The 17,304-nt window shown below is 46.0% G+C and overlaps 1 protein-coding gene across 1 annotated transcript in view; it reads right to left on the bottom strand.

Moving 5' to 3' along the window:
- The window catches only part of ELAPOR2 (endosome-lysosome associated apoptosis and autophagy regulator family member 2), a 355,914-nt gene that overhangs the window by 92,508 nt on the left and 246,102 nt on the right, over positions 1–17,304 (bottom strand). The window contains exon 2 of the mRNA XM_049814084.1: positions 8,796–8,922. Within this exon, the coding sequence (XP_049670041.1) occupies positions 8,796–8,918 (123 nt within the window). The 5' untranslated portion in view covers positions 8,919–8,922. The remainder of the gene's footprint in view (positions 1–8,795; positions 8,923–17,304) is intronic.

The raw sequence follows: 17,304 nt of genomic DNA, 5'->3' as shown, positions 1-17,304 counted from the left end.
GTTCATTTAATTTTCCAGGTTTTCGCTTCACAAGGTTCACATTTTCCAGCTCTTCTCTGCAATACTGAGGGGCTGACTTACCTTTTCCTTTCCCCCTTATTAAATGAAAGCTGCGATTCCTGCATAACCACATGATGAGGCTTTAAGGAAATCTTTTCCCTTGTTTAGCAAAGCAGTTCAAGAGATTAGCAGGTCAGTATTGCAATGGGCAATGCTGCAAATCAGCTTTGCTTTTTTTTTTTTTTTTTTTTTTTTTAATTTAAAAGCTGGAACTAAAAAGCGATGACTCTTCAGAGAAGCCAGCAAACATTTAAGTAGGGTTGGCTTTAAGTGCAGTTAAAAATACTGCAAAACAAAAAGATATGGGAATTGATTCTTTTTCATATTATGGCTCTACTTAGCTAGGTTGAGTGTGATTCTGATCATCGATCACAGCTATTTCAGTAGGATTGCAAGTCTCAGTGCTGAACTATTTGTGATACCTGGTCTGTGCATCCCTTAGAGGATGCTTTGACACTAACAGGGCATGTTGTTTTGGTGCAGGATTGAGCAATGCCTCTGGATCCCCTGCCTTTCACCATGCAGAGGCTAACACAGAGCACAGTGGGCTTCCAGCCAAAAAAAAAAAAAGAGAAGTCAGAGTCCTGGTGAATCCTATATTCAGCATCAAAAACAGGCATTAATCGACAGAGTCACCGTGTCTGGTCTTCTGGAAGAGGACACAGTTGGCCTGGGTTCAGCTATTACTTGAGCAGCTCTAGGGGAGACAGCCATTACCTTACTAACCAGGACACTTGACATTCATCACAAGGCAAGACAAGCTGCTCATCAGCAGGTCTGCAGGGCAGGTGCTTGCCAATAAAGGTGCGGTGTGAAGAGCTGAATCGTTTATCCTCTCCAATTCTACAGAGCAGCATCCCCCCAGCATCTCCGAGATGCACGTCAGCTCATATTCCCTCCGTGCAAGCATAAATCCTGCTGTAAAGGAGTCTGGTAGGGCCTCTGTTTCTTTCCTTTCAAGAGAAGTCTGAATTTTTTAAAAAATTGGATGAAATAAGACCAAACAAAAGAGCAAAGAAAAGAACTTTCTTGGGAAAGCTTTCTTTTTCTTCATTTGCTTTAAGGAGCCACAGAGCTGGAGATAAAAAGCAGCTACCAGAAACAAGCAGCATTTGATCAGCACTGTTGACCCGCCAGCGGGAGAGAGCCATGGATATAAAAGGCTGGGAAAAATCAGAAGTCATCCATTTCTGACGTACGTCTCTCAAAAGACACAGCACCACCCCTACGTGTGTATAAAACACGGCTGGCCTGTGTGAAGATCTTCCTTTGAGAAACTTCAGAGAGTAAGTACAAAACCAGAAGGATTTCACATGCCACAAGAAACACTATGGGAAATTAACACTTTAAGAGTCAACAGCTGAGGTCTAGCTCACCTTTACCCTTGAGTTTGCTGCTAAAAGTTGCCACCTCAGTGCACTTTAGTTTTCTGGGACAGTACAATCAATTTAGACACTGATTTCTCTACTGTTAAATGTATAGTGTACTTTATCAAGCCAGCAGCAATTATGTTAATGGAATCTTCAGGTTTTGCACTCCCTATCGCTTCCTCCTCTAGCTTGGTTATCTGATGCATTTCAATTTTCTGACCATATTCATTACATCAAAAATACCCCTAAGCATGTTCAGGTCAGTTCCAACCTCAGAGGGAAAGTTCACCCTTTCCCCAAAGCAGGGGGTTTTCATCAAATTGGATTATAAGATTAGCATTAGTAACCCACATTGGTAATTATTATATAAAAAATAGCTCTTTTGGCTGTGTCTACCTTGGTAACTGAAAGAGGTCCAGTGTTGTGGAGCAGCTCACCGTGTTTACATGGGTCTCTTCTCCTGATGCTCCTGTACTCGGCAGGATGGGCATATCCTTTTAACCAATCCCAAACACCCTGAGCCACTTTTCTGTGGATTATCCCTGGAAAATATTTGCACCTCTAAGGTGGAACAAAATCTAAACAAATGAAAACTGAGCTTCCCAGCATTTTCACCACCAAATAACACAGTTCCTATCATTTTTGTAGGTACTTTCCAATAATTTTCAAGCACCACCATAAACCATCTCTGTTATGTGTTACATTTCTTGACCATAAAACACTAACAGATAAGAGAGGCTAATGCCATATCAGCAAGGGAAAATGGGATGAGTGATTTGCCCTCTCTTTGTAGCAGTAAAAATTCTCTGTCAAAGGAATTTTCTAGTTGGGAATAGCCTGTCATCTGAAATATTTTTTTTTTCATTGAAAACATATCTTACAGCCAGCCACCTTTCCTTACAGAGATGGCACTTGCATCTCTGAAGCCAGAGCACAGACCTCCACAACAGAGAGCAACAACCCAGTTCTTTCACACCCTTAAGACACAAATCTCTCATTTTCATCTTCTTATATCAGGAAATACAATCCCCTTGCCGTTATCTCAGTGTAAACCCAGGCTAGCTCTATCCAACCAAAACTCTACGTTCTAGAAATAACAGGGGACCAGCCTTGTGCCTGGTGGGTCCCAAAGCTTCCTGCACTACTTGTAGCCCCTCAGAGACTAAACACTGAATCATCTCTGCCACACACCCAGCTAAACACTAAGCTTTTTCTTCTTTTTTTTCTTTTTTTTAATTTTTTTTTTTAGCAGGTTAGTTTTCAGCCGAATCAGCGCTTGCTCTGACTCAGCACACAGAGACGGGATCATCAGTAGCAACACAGGGCAGCCAGCAGCTCAGCTGCACGTGGCATCTTAGATCATCTTAAATCAGCTGTGAGCCTGTGTCCCAGGTGCACAGCAATTACTGTCCGGCACTATTTATAAAAGTGAGCATCACAATGTTTGTGAAGCAAGGTCATTATTAGATTTGGCTAATGTTTTGCAATTGAAAGTTTTTTGTTTGTTTGTTTGTTTGTTCTTTAAAAAAGGACGTTGACAAAAAAGGGATTTTAACTATTCCTCTTCTTCAAAACCAGAGATTTTCTCTTTCAAAAGGCTGAAAACCAAAATGTTTCCACTACAAGCAGCCAAAACCTAAACAGATTTTTCAGCTCCAGGATAAGAGCTAAAATATTACCAAGGGAGAGTGGGAGGAACACTCTTTTCCAAGTAGGTGTAAGAGTTAGGAATGACACAGCCATGCTGGATACCAGCACGGGACCTTCACAGTAGGCCTAGAAAAACCTTGGAGACATCTGGGAGACATGTGGGACCTGTTCCCAAACCCTATTTGCTTTGATGAGCATGGGGTCCCACTTCCAGGCAAGGCTTTCCCTTCAAGTGATCCCAGCGTTTCTGACCCAGGTCATCAGCCAGCATAAAGCAATGCACAGTACTGCTAAAGCCTTCCCAACCAACACCCAGTGGAAAAAGTGGCCCGGAGGAGGCAGCTGACAACCCAAATCACTGCAGACACCCATCCTGGCACCCAGCTCAGTGATGGTCCCCACCAGCACCGCGCATGGATGTGTCAGGAACCCCAGCAGAGCTCCTGTCCAAGCTCGCCCTCCCTAAATCTACACAAGTTATAAGGAACAAAGTGGGGGGGGGAGGGGGGAGAAGAAAATAAAATCATGGGCTTTTTTATAGATGATAAATACTCATCCTGAACAATCAAGTGGTGTTTGATAGTGGAAGAAATGCAATCTCGTATTGGCTTAATGTCTACCACTCTTTCAAATTTATGGTCTGTTATAGCAGTTTCCACTGCGCCCAATTTTCTTATTCTTGAATCATTATGACCACGGCTCACTTTCCATTTTTTATACCAGCATCTGCCCTCCTTCTCAGGTTTCCATTCGGACACCTCACCGGTTCCTCCTGTGCTTCTCCCCACCTCCCACCTCGGTCTGCCGACCTGCTGCGGTGGCACTGCTTTCTGCTGCGGTACCTGTGTCTCAGCATCTGTCTTCTCACCTTTTGTGCACCTGTTTCCACTCCATCGACTTTACTGTCCGCAGTTTTATAGCACGGGTTTTTGCTCTTCTTTCCTCATCTTTATGACCATCCATCACAGTGGCAAATGGAAGCTGTACATTTCTCTTTTCACCTCAAAGACACAAGTCTGCATAGCAAGAGGTGATAAAAATAATATGATCTGTCTAGGAGTCTTTCCACAGCTGCCTCTGCTGACTATGAACTGTTCATAAATTAAGAGTCTAAGGTGTTTCAGTGTGTTTAGAAATCAGGGAATACAACACTGGATCACCCCAGCAGCTGGTATAGATAGCTCCTGCTTTGTTGCCAAAATAGCCAGTGCAGATGCTTCAGAGAAAGGGAAAAGGGTACCAATAAGAGACAGCGAGGAAACAGACTTAGGAGAATTCCTTCCTAAATGTTTAGCAATGAGCTAATCCCTTCAGAGGTTTTAAGGCCTCTAGAAACAGAGACTAAATGAATCCCAGAGATCAAGAGGTTGTTTACAGTTACATGAAAAGAAAAAAGTATTACCTTTTAAGAGTAATAACATTTACCCTTTCAAGTGCACAGAAAGCCTTTTTATTTCTACCTTGTCCTACAGATTTGCATCTCATTAATTTTCTCTACCCCATGCATTAATGCATGTTCTTCTTTCTCTTCCTCCCTCAAGTTACTCCCTCCTTACTTAGACAGCACCACTCTCGGCTGTGATCACTATATGCTTATCAACCAGTCAAAGAACAAACACAACATTCATGGTTCCTGAGTGCTAATGATAAGGCACAAAAATACTCTTAAATGTTTTGTTCTTTTTTTTTAATCATCCGTCCAACTGATTTCACCATGAGCACATGGGCTGTCTCTACAGAGCCATCCACAATGACCCCAACCCTCTTCCCAAGCAGGTACAGTTCACTTACAATATCAGAGCATATAAGATACTCAGATTCCTTCCGGCAGACATCCCTGTTATTCCTGCTGTGTATATCGGGTGGCAAACATGCTGACTTTTATCTAGCTTTGTCACATAACGTCCTTCCAAGACTGACAGGTATCTCCTCTCCATCCTTCACATGGAGAGACAGAACTTCACCTCGCTTCCCAGGCTGCTTAGCTTAGTACCTAGTACCTTGCTTTAAGATATTAATATCCTTAAAATACTTCACACTTAAATTAGACCCATCCCATTTTTTTAACCTTTTCTCATCATGAAAATTGACAACATTCAACTTTAATCCGCTGTACTTGGTCCAGTTTCAAGTTCATGCTTCCCCTCCCTCCTTAAGACTACCTTGGCTTTGTCTTGCAAGTGATTTTATAAAAGATTTTTTCATTGTCCAAAAAAATTTCTTCTATCATTTTTATCTTCTCCAGAAGTATCCAGCAGACTAGTACAAAAATACTTTCCCTTATAGAAGGCATTTAACATTACCCTTTCCATTCACTTAGTCACTTTATAATCCTATATTTGGTTTACCTGCCTACTGAAATGGCAGGTAAACCATCCAATGTAGCAGAATCACATTTATTATCTGTACCAAAACCATATGTGTTTGCTCTCAATCTGCATAGTGACTGAGACTCAAACAGGGAGTATGAAAGAAAACATTTTTGCCAGCAGCTCAGATACTCCATAACTCTCTTTGCAAACAATTTGGCTGAATGGGAAGTAAGAGAAGAGTCACTCAGTGATTAGTTTTTTTTTATGGTTGCAAAAACAACAGAGAGAAAGGAATGATGAAATAAAGAGAAGATCCATTTAGGCTGAGTATCAGTTAAAATGTCCTAAAAGCAAAATCTTTTCAGATTTGGGCAATTCTAAGGGGAAGCCAAAGAAGATTCATTCAGTTGGAAAGTTTAGAAAAAAGCACAGAACACTGGAAAACAAGATGTAGCAAAGATGCTCTCTGCAGTGGCGGGGGGGGTGGGCATGAACATCTCATCATTTCCATCGTAATAGCTGAATGTGTATTTAATGGCAGTGAAAAACACGGGTGTCATCAACTCCACTTGAAGTCATAATTTATGCAACACATGAAACATTTGCATTAGTATCCCGCTCATCATTGGCATAAGCAGAAAGAGTTCACCAACCAGTTATTCTTCTACCACTGTCTTAATTTAAGTTACCAAGTCACCAGAAGCACGGGATGCAGCAGTGGGTGCCCCCAGGTTCTGCACCCCAGAGGTACCGCAGCCATCCAAGCCTCCATCTCTTGAAGATGAACCTAAACCACCTTCAAACTAGCTGCTGGCATCAGAGAGCTCAGGGGAAGCTCGCGATGGTAACGGACACCACAGCCTGGACTGAACGCTATTATGCCAGAAGCTTATGGCTATATCAATTTAATCCAAAAACCCACGGGAATACTCATTTGAGCTGCTCGTACACTTGGTTTGCAGCACAAACATACCTTTCCTAAAGTGCTGAACTACGACAGTCCCTGATGAAAGAAACCAATGACAAAAAGGTTTCTGGGAAGTGACATTGCTATACATTATTATTTTTACTATCTATGTTATCAGAGCACCACGGAGCCTCAGGCATAGCCAGAGATCCCACTGCTCCAAATGCTGTACCGGTGCAGAAATCTCAGAAACTGGCAGATAGCCGTATTTCTCATAACAGCGAGGAAACAGAAAAACAAGCTGTCAGGGGAGGGAGGGGGGAAAGTGCAGCTAAAGGAAAGATCCCCTATAGATTCAAAATTAACCACCTGCCAGTGCATTAAGCCTTGTGCTTCTCAAGCCTTTTGGGTATAAAACAGTAAGACCTTTACTAAGTCTTCAAAGGACTGCAATACCCTCTAACAGGCTGTGCTTTCTCATTGCGCGACTTCATCCCTGTCCGAGTCTGCCCAAACCAGAGTCAATCACAACGGGAGCTGTCATGATTTTAATGGCAATAAACCCAGTTCACTCGAATTAGGCTGAATTAGGGCAAACGGCAAAGTTTTGAGACTGACGCATAATGGCCAGGTATTAGCCGTGGTTTACATGGACTATTAACTTTTGTTCTTCCTTTTTGTAAATCAGCTGATCTGCTACCCTGGTTCTTTGCAAGCTTTTGGGTTTTTTTTTTCCCCTCTCCATCCAGACTTGTTTATAATTATACTCCCTGGGACATATGATTGCATGGCTGCTCATCCACACCAGCACAAATAACGTACAGCTTTTTAACCATGTGAGCGAGGGATGTCCCTGTCTCAAAGAGTATTTAAGTGAAACTAAAGTAAAACAACAATGTCCATCCTGCTGAAAAGAAAGCAAAAGAACTCAGGTCCAGATCCAAACGGGCACAGAAGTGGGGCACGGAAGAGAATTTGCACACGTAAAGCCCGATATGTAATGCTCAAAATACCAGCTCTGCGCCTTTGGTACCTCTGTTTAGATTCAGCTGCCACCTCTCACCATCTGCAGAGGTTCATTTTCTTAAGCAAACAGTTTAGGATGAGATCAGCTCTAGAAGGGCCTGTTTCCCTTCATTAGCTGAAAAGGGAGATAGGTAATTCAAAGCAGGTGGCTACGTAAATCTCCCTCTCTGAGGCTGCCCAACGTTTAGGAGAAACATGCCCAAAACAGCCACCGATTTGGGTATCCCACATGTCCCCCTACTGCAAGATTTCCCATGCTAGACTAGCACTGAGCTCTCCCCCTGAGGCTTTGCTACTTGGAAGACAAAAAGTCGATTCAATAGGCAAAGAGGGAATATTCCCCGGGTCAGGGATGCCCGCTTTCACCACGGGGAGGAGACCTGGACTTCTGCACCCCCAGCCGAGGAGGTCCCACGCTGCAATAGCCCCCCAAAAACTGGATCAGGACCCTTCGCCAGCCGAGTGCTCCGACCTGGCTGCAGTCACCCGCCGCCAACCCAGTCTGAGCAAATACGAATCGGTTCTTGCTAAACAGCGCAACTGCAGCAGGAGAGGTGAGGAAGCTGTTTCCAGAGCATCCTCGGAGGGGTGGGAGAAAGGGGACTGAGCGCTGCCAACCCACTTACAGGTTTTCTGCTTGCTAGAGCAGTGCCCCAGCCACCCAGACCTTTTTGGGAAGATGGTACCCAGCCTCCTCACCCCTACACCTAGAAGTAAAACACGGGGAAGACCCACTTGCTCTTTAAAAGCAGCAGAGAGGATCTCCCTGCATGTAGGAGTGTGGATGGAAACCCTGGAGCAGAGGCTCAGCCTTGGTCCCCTCCATCGGGGCTCCTGGGCCACCCAGGGCTGAGCATCCCCGTCCGGCACCCTCGGCTCCCGCATCCCGCACAGCCCCGCAGAGCGTTCCCTGCTCCGAAACCACCGAGTCCCTCCTGTTTCGGGTTTTTATAGCAGGAGAGAGGCAGAAAGTTTCTCTCCCCGTGTCACACTCTAGGCTCAGCCTAGGACACCCCGGCCTGACCCGGGGAGGTCGGGACACCTCCCCACGCCCCCCTTACTCTCCTTTTGCACGGCTTTAACACGGGATTTCGAAAAGCAGCGAGCCCCAAATCGTTCGGAGGGGGGCTCTGCTATTTCCACGCACCGAAGGGAGCAGCAACAACCCGGGGGGGGGGGGGAGGGGGGGGGGGCGGCTTCGCGACCGACGGTTAAGGGGCCCGCTCCACGCGTGATGCAGGGGGGATACTCGGAGGAGGCTCCTCCGTGGGTCCGACCCCACGGACAGCGCTGGGGGAAGCAACAACGACCAGCAACACCCCCACCACCCCCCCCAACCTTCCCGGGCTTCCACCCTCCACCCGCGCATCCCCAACCCCCTGCCACGGATAGGGAAAACCCCAGAGGAGGAGGAAGAGGAGGAGGAGGAGGAGGAAAAAAAAAAAAAAAACAAAAAAAAAAAAATCTCACCTCTTCGCAAGGAGGCAGCTGCAGGGCGGCCGCTTGCCAGCCCAGCAGCCAGCAGTACAGCCAGGCTTTACCCGGGTACCCCCGCTCCGCTCCGGCCCGCCGCATCCTCATCATCATCCTCATCCTCCTCATCATCAGCATCATCCTCCGCCCCGGCCGCGCACCCCTTCCCCACGCCGCACCCGGGGGGTGGGAGGGCTGGGAGGGGGGTTTAGGGGGGGGTGGGGGAAGGAAGGTCTTGGGGGAGGTGGGGGTCTCACCGCCCCCTGCCCCGGCCGGGAGGCATAACCCCGGGGAGGGGGGGGGGGCACGGACGGCAGCGGCCCCGCCGGCCGCCCGCTCCCGGCAGCCGGCACCGCTAAAGCCGGGAGGAGGGGCCGGGAGAAGGAGAAGGAGGAGGAGGAGGAGGAGGAGGAGGAGGAGGAGGAGGAGGAGGAGGAAGGCAGGCAGCGCAGGCGCATGCTACCGAGGCTCGTCCAGCCCCGCCGTGGCTAAGCGGGAGAACGCCAGCATCCCCCGGTTGGAAATCCCCGGCCCCCAAAACAGGCTGCGGGGGTAGGAACGGCCCTGGGGGGGGGGGGGTGGGGGGTGAAATTCCCCCTGTCCCGGTCCTGCTGCGGGATGTCCGTGTGTCCGTCCGTCCCCGTCCTCCTCCTAAGGTGGGATCCTGCCAGAGCACGACAGCCGCCCTGCTCCGCGGGGGGGGGGGGGGGAGCGGCTAATGGGTGGCCTGACCCAAATTCTTGTTATCCCCCCAATTAGGCAGGTTTCTCTCCCGGCGGTCGCCTTTCAGCCCGGGTTTTGTCTCCCCTTCCCCAGCAACGTCCAGCTACTCCTTCCTAACGGAGTGTTTCGCTGCCTGGGGGGCACTGACAGCCCTCTGCCCGCCCCCCCGCCCCAGCATCTCCACCAAACCTCCCCAATTTCCACCTCCCTCCTGCCTCTTCCCTCCTTTCTGCCTCCTCTCATCTAACCAGCAAAACCCAGCACAGGCACAGCGCTCCTCACCGCTAGCACACTACGTTCCCGTTCCTATCGATCTACCTTTTCAAACTCCAATACACAGCCCCTCGTGTGGGGTTTTTTTTACTTCTCATTTGTTGAGTGACACTTTTTTTTTTTTTTTGTTGGCAATTTTACCGCAATTCCTGCTCACCGTGATCCAGGTTTGACTCAGCCTTTATTCATCTCTTGAAAAGAGATGAGTCGTCTGAGGGTAGAGTCAGATCTTCGCCTGCGTCACGTAACCCCTCTCGCCATCCCTGGCTGGTGTCATCGCTGTGACTGTACGCTAACACAAAAATGGTTTAATTTGCTCATTTTGTGTCATTTGAGGACCTTGCTGGAGCAGTCTGGAAGGAGCTTCGTGATGCTCTGCTAACGGAGACAAGTTTGAAATTTCTCTTTGTTCTCGTACTAAGCCTCGCTCTGCTTTTAGCTCCAGCTGGAGGAAGGAAAATGGGTTATCGGTTCTTCTGCCGACGGTCCCCATCCCTCACCAGGGTGCCAAATGAAGCAGCTTGTGTAAACTGTTACACGAAGAAGTCAAATTATCTTTCCAGAAAAAGTGGAGAACAGGATAGAAACTGTAACAGTGCTTTATCTTCTGTGCTCTCGGACCAGGTAGATCACAAAGTCGGTCCCAAGGATTCATTGCTCACCTTCACTGTGGGATAAAAGCCCATGTTTGAGGAACACCGATTTCAGCTGGAGCAGTGGTTCTTTTTACATTTGCTAAAATAAAATACACAAAGCTGCAGGCACTCCTAGACCTGCAGCAATGGACTCACCCTGTAAATACATGGGAAAAAAAATAATGTCGGCTGGATTCAGCATGTCTTTCATACAAGGAAAATGGGTATAAGGTCAACTTCCAGAAAAGCGCACTTCTTGCTGCGGTTGTTGGCCTTGAATAAAAATTCAGGGCGGGAAGCAGACCTGGCAAGGGCTGTTTGAAGAATTGTTTCTTGCAGTACGAGGGTTACTGCCCCCCAAAGTGCTACTGATTCCCAGGGACTCTCAAGAAGGCGATGGGGCCACTAATACAGCAACAGCGGGAGTCAGTTCAAGTCAGCAGAATTCCCGTATGGTGTAGGGATGGGTGAGGAAAGGGAGTACCAGAGTGGTCTTTGTCAGCTGCTCTGATTTTTTCTTTTGTTTCAGTAAACTATTTAATTTTAAAACTCAGAAAGGGAAGAACTCAATTTGCAAATAAAAGGCTAGATACTCATCTTCAGCACTCGCTGTATCTTACCAAAAATTACTTACTGTCCTCTGTGGGACTTGCTGTCTTCCTAGCAAGAAAAATCACTAAGATCTGAGATTTTTTTTGTCTTACTTTATGTTTCCAAATGACAGAAGGTCCAGAAATTTCTCAAGTTTTAAAGGCAATGTTGTCACTTCGGTTGCTGTGCTATTTGAACAGGATCTGAAATGCCTGTGATATTAAATCCTGCAAATCTTACCTGAAGGCAGTATGGCAAAAAATCTGCAGTGCATAGTAAGCATGACGCCCGCAGAAGAAAAAGTATACTATTTAAAAAATTAATCAGCTTAGACAGACATGAACAAATGAGGTGGAGGAAAGCAGTGCTGGATTCGAGAAGCATCATGTAACTTTAACACACACACAAAAAAGTATATAAGGCAGCAGAGCTAACGGATTTTTAAATCTAGTAAAAGCAGATAGCAGGCAGTGAAACTGGGAGTTTTGAGACCTGTATCTGAAATCTTGATCTAATATTTTGAGTCAAGTGGGGGGATACAATAGTAATTCAGAAGAATCATGCAATCTGAGTTAAAAGCAATTGCCCTGCTCTACTAAATTAAAGTACCAAAGAAAAAGAAAGGAAGAAAGCTAAGTAGTAAGTAATCATTTATACTGTAACAACTGTGAGATGTGTTTCAAGCTACATCTCCGGAACGGCCTGTGTTTTATTGTGCCTCTCCATGAGTCTGGTATAAGTTAAAGATGCTCTTAAAAAGTGTACCTTTGTACTGCTGTTGTAAGCTGTGCCCAGAAAAACCCAACAGCTTTCAAGCACTCAGGATCCAGGTCTGTAAACGGTTCTTCCTGACATCAGTGAGATGCTTAAAGTTAATCAGGGACTTTCATGTTTGCGGAGCTCAAGCCATAGGTTTCTCCAGTAGCCATTTAGCCGTGGCAAGGGAAGCAGCCATATGTCGCTAATGTTAATGACACCGAGTGAAAGGGAAAATTAAATGGCTGCCAGCTACTGTTTGGATGACAGCAATTAGTAACTACACTTGGGATTAGTCAGGCCTGTAGGCTGACATTGGCTTGTGTGGGAATACATCATAGGGTAAATGAAACTATTAACCCTTTTTCGCTGTGCCTGCATCGCTGTGCATGAAAACTCCTTAAAACCTTGTCTGCACTCGCGTTTCACTGCAGCTTTTGGAAAAGGTAACCAATATAAAGCAATTTCATGGAGTTTCTTCATCGGAACTCATTTTCCAACGTGGGTGACTCTCCGTGTGGTTAAATGACGTGATCCCTCTACAAGGGCAACTAGTTTTCCCACAGAAGGTAACGTGTTCTTTTAATTTGCTTTTAATTTGCTGACACATCTATCTGTGGGCTCTACCGCAGTGTGTTTTGCTCAGACATCTCCTTTTTCTTATGGACCATATATTTTCCCATATAACTTGGTCATCTGTGCACTCTCCATGAGGGTATACTTTATCTGAGATAAAAATTAACACTCTTTCAAGAGGTCATGTCATCCTGGTGCTTTGCGAAGTGCAGTTCAAGATAGCCTTAATATGCTCTTGTTCATGCACATGTTCTTACTTTTGGATTCCCAAACTCTTCAAGCTCTTTGGAAATTCAAGACACATAGCAATAGTAGAAGAATATTCTATACCTGTGCTTCTGGTTCAGCTCTGACCTACTTAGACATCACTTTTACTTTCAAGTCATTCAAAGACCATCGTGAGTCCATTCTAGGACAGTCTGGAGAACCATGCTGAGAAAGCTGACGTGTCAGGACAGAGGCCAAGCAGTCACTATAAAAAATGGGTAACATTTGCAGTGGGATCGCTCTGAGGTTCTCCTGTAGCCCATGGAAGAGTCCGATGCTGGGATTCACCTCACCTAAGTTTGTCAGCCACCGCTTGGGGTACTTCGGGAGTACCATGCACCCTCTCCTAAAAGAAAAGTTGCAAACACAGCAGATACCAGAGTATCTTTTCTCTCCATTAACCACAGAGGTAGCTCGGATATGGATACATACACATGGTCAAATGAAGCCCACCCTAGATAATTTTCTGCTGCCTAGCGCCCTTTTTAGACAAGGTTCATGTCCTCCAGCTTTAGGCGTGTATGAAGTGGTACATGTCTGACTGGCGTATACACGGCACTCTACAGCTCCATTTGCATCCAGAGTGCAGCACGGTGAAATGGACCTGGGACAGTGGTTGCTGGGCTACGTGATGTGGCTGTGCAGGCTTCATCGTGTAGCCGTTGCCTCCTTATGTAAACCCACACCTGCAAAACCCTGGAAAGAAGGCTTTCTGCCTGGAGAAAAGCCAGGATCAGCTTGTACTGCCTTTTCATAATTCTCACTCCTATATGTAACATTCAGCATTTATCCCCTTCCCTCCTTTCTTAATACCTTTGTTCCTGAATGCTGTTATTTTCACCTCTTCTCCCTGGAGATGTTTAGAGTGCCTGTATTTTGCTTTTCTAGCAAACTTCATCTTTTGGATCCCCTTTAAACCTCTGGGAGCCTTCCAGTTGTGATCTCTTTGTTCATCCTTTCTCTCACTGTGACTTTAGTTGAATTTTCCTGGAAATCTTGCTCATGGCTTGGCACTAGAAGAGCTCCTTGAATACATACAATTTAATATTAGCTGTGCAAAGGTTAGACATAAAAGACCAAAAGCACTCCTGCACCATTTTAATCTACAGACCTGGAGAAGCGAGGTTAGAGAGGTAAGCTGCCTTGCTTGAATTTGAATCACAAGAAATTCAGCCATAAGAGAAGAATTTCTCTGCTTTTGAGATAGCCACATGATTTGACAGCTCCTTCTTTGCTTTCTAGACTACGGGGAAAATATTCACCTTCAGTTTTAAAATGTATAGACCGGGTGAATTTTCCCACCAGTGCGTATAAATAGAATAAAAAGTGGTGATCACTGCATCAAAATCAGTTAGCATGTTTGTTTTGAGCGAGGAGGAATAGTAGTGGTAAATATTTCCCAGATAACTGGCGACAGACAGCAGGATCAACATCCAAAGCCTTTTACTGTTGCTATTAGAGTTTCTTAGCCATTCATCCACAGATGCCTTTTCCCAGCAGACCTATTTATCTGCTCTCGGGTAGCAAGAGTGTGTTGAGTAATGATGATACTCTTGACTTTGCGTGCAAAACTGAGCCTCGTTAGATGATTCTCAGGGACCCATCGTGACATGGTTATGTCCTAAGAGGACACGCCATCTGGGGGGGGTTGGGTGAGCAATCTGAAAAGTAAAACAGCTCTATTTACAAAGCACTAAGTGCAGACTATTAGAAAGCTAAAATCTATACAAGCTGGCTGTGTCGATTTGATGTGTGAACTACGTTAGGATGAATGACACTCAATAAATAGGTTTCTGCAGTAAAGAAAGGTTATTCGGGCTAATCCTGTATTCATTTCTATAGCGATGCCAGGCATATCGAGGCTGATCATCTTCACTGCAGGTTGGCAAGGGCTCTGCAGCTGCACATCCTGGGCTCTGGGAAAAAGCAGAAAGCAGAGCGGCCTCCACGCAGTGCTGTATCGCTGCCCAAAGGGTCCCTACATCACCCAACTTCTCCAGCCACCAGTTGTCCCTTGCACTGTCACCACAGTGTCGGAGGCCACTATCCCATGGTGTGGTGGAGAGCACTCCCTCTCCCGTCCACCCCACCAGAAGCATCTTGCTTCTCCAGAAAAATAAAAATCAAAATGTCACAAGGCTTTCACGTAGCTGGACTAGACGATCTTTAAAGGTCCCTTCCAGTCCAAACCATTCTATGATTCTATGACAGTGTCCCCTGGAAGGAAAAGGGGCTCAAATTTGCTATTGACCAGCTTAATCTTGATGAAGGCTTTTGTGATTAAAAGGCTGCATTTTCAAGGGTCTTCTCAAAGGTCCTTCTGCTTCCCCTGAATCAATGACAACATCTCCTCGCTCTTCAAAAGCTTCAAAGAAAGCAATGCCAGGCTCTCCCAGGGAAATCGGTGGGAGGCATATTGAGCCAACATTAAAATGCTTTGAAAGTCCCACCTGTTTGATAAACAGGAACTTTTGTAGATATGACATATTTTATTACCACGTTGTTGCTACGGTTGGCAGCAAAATTAATTGAGCTGACACTGCTGATAGTGTTGACACACGCAATGGCAGCGAACGACTGTAACTCGGTATTAACAACAGTATTGATTTTCTGCTCCTGGGAGAGCCTTTGTAAACTTTCAAAACGCAGTTTTTCCAAATAAAAAGCACCCAACTAAATGTCAGAGATTGTAACAAAGTCCTTTTAGTAGAAGGCAGAGATGTAATTCATCATGTGAGAAGGCTGACTCTGATCTGACATGTATGGGTGTGAAATTGCGCTGACACTATGCGAGCACCTGGCTGAAACAGGTCTTTTCAAGGTGACTCCAAGGTGATGCTGTGACCAAGCAGCCTGATCTACCCTGACAGGCTGACCTACAAGTCAGTGTAAAGTCCCATCTATATTTGTGGGGCTTCAGCTGTGAGGAGGCTATAGCCACGCACATTGCACCCGACTCCTAATGCTGCGAGAGTGCGCTCCTGGGGGGTAAGGATCTACGTTAAGTTAAAGCAGAGCATGTGGCGTTAGATGGTTTTGCAGCTATGACAGAGAAAGCTTAAAATGCACAGTGCTGTTAGCAGCGCTCTCAGCATCTGGGAGGCTTTTGCCTCCATCATCACCAGTCCTGGAAGCAATAAATACCATCAAACGTGTGCGCTAATGCAAAACCTTCGTAACAACCTCTTCACTCCGTCGGTTACTGCAATTAGATGAGCACATCTAACTGTCACATGCATCACGTATTTCAGAAGTTATTTTGTCCTAACACTGCGACAGTCGCCCTTTGGGTTTTCTGTCGTTCAGCTCTGTATGAGTCACAGAGTATTTACCCAGTGCATTGGGCTCGGTTATGTTTAATTTCTGAACACAATTTCTGCAGCCATCCAGGTGCCGCAGGCAGATGCCTGAATGCTCACAAATAAAGATTGCATAAACTCTTTGCCTGTCTTGCTGAGTTTCCAGCCTTCCTCTCCTGAAACTCCCACGCTTTTTCGTTCATTAAACCCAGCTCGCCTATTGATCTTCAGGGAAAGGGAGAGGTTTGGGGCCAAACCCAGCAGAGGAGCAGCCCCCCCAGCTTGGGGGCTTTCACCCCTTTCCAAGAGGGAGGACTACTCGTCTCGGAGAAAGGACGCACAGAGCTGGAGGATGGCTGGGCTTTGCGTGGTTTTCCACAGGAGGAGGGAGCAGACGTGTATGTCCCACAGCAGCCCTGTCCCCACCTTCAGGAGATGCCTCAGAGTCAGCCTGGGTTACTCCACATGTGTTTTCAGGGTGAATTGTCTCTTAAGCAGATGCTCTGAGTCCTATAGATTAAAAGAGTATTATGGCATCTTTAGGAGCATAAGCTGTTTCACTCCCAGGGGATACGGCAGTACTTGAACGGGGAATATACCTCTGGCTGCACATGTTTACTTCTCCAGCTCCTTCAGGATGATGTTGTTTTGACACAAAGCCTCAGTTTGATTTGCTCCACAAAATACCGATTGCTCTGTCAGCAACTTTAAATTTGGTAACACACCACAGCCTTCAAAATACACAAATGTAAATTTGCAATTTAAGGGGTGAAGTGATATATTGCACTATAAATAGCCTACTGCATTAACATACCAGCGCTCAAGTGGCACTAAGCTAAGTAGAATACTTGTAAATGTAATTTTGATGCTTTATTAATTGTTCCCTCATGGATTGGCTTTCCTCTTTACCACTTTTCTTGGTGTCTGATTTTTCCCCCTCTTTAAACTGCTGCTTAACTTATTGCCTTACCCAAAGACGCATTTTCCCCAAAGTCTTCCCCAATGCCCCCTTTCCCTACAATCTCACTTGAAAGAAAATATTTTGAATTAAAAGTCTGTGAGGCACTCCGGTTCATTTTAAACCCCGCTTTCTGAATAAGAGATTCAGCTCACATGCCAGCCCACCGGTTATGAAGATGTAGAGCAGCACGGCGAGGACGAGTCCCTGCGAGAGAGCCGTGTCTGGTGGGTAAAACAAGCACTCCAGGGACATGTTTTCCACTCGCATCACTGCCACTGACTCATTCCAGGTAAAATTTATTCTTTTGCAGAACAACAACTCGAAACTTGCACCTTATTTAGGCTCTAGTTAAAGGCTCAAGGTGGGATCTCAATACGCTGGAGAGATGAATGATGCTTTTATGGGTCTGCCTCCCCAGAATGAAC

Source organism: Accipiter gentilis, chromosome 11 (assembly GCF_929443795.1).
Source record: "Accipiter gentilis chromosome 11, bAccGen1.1, whole genome shotgun sequence".
NCBI classification, from domain to species: domain Eukaryota; kingdom Metazoa; phylum Chordata; class Aves; order Accipitriformes; family Accipitridae; genus Astur; species Astur gentilis.
The sequence above is the reverse complement of the archived record's forward strand: the minus strand, read 5'-3'. Positions and strand labels throughout refer to the sequence as shown.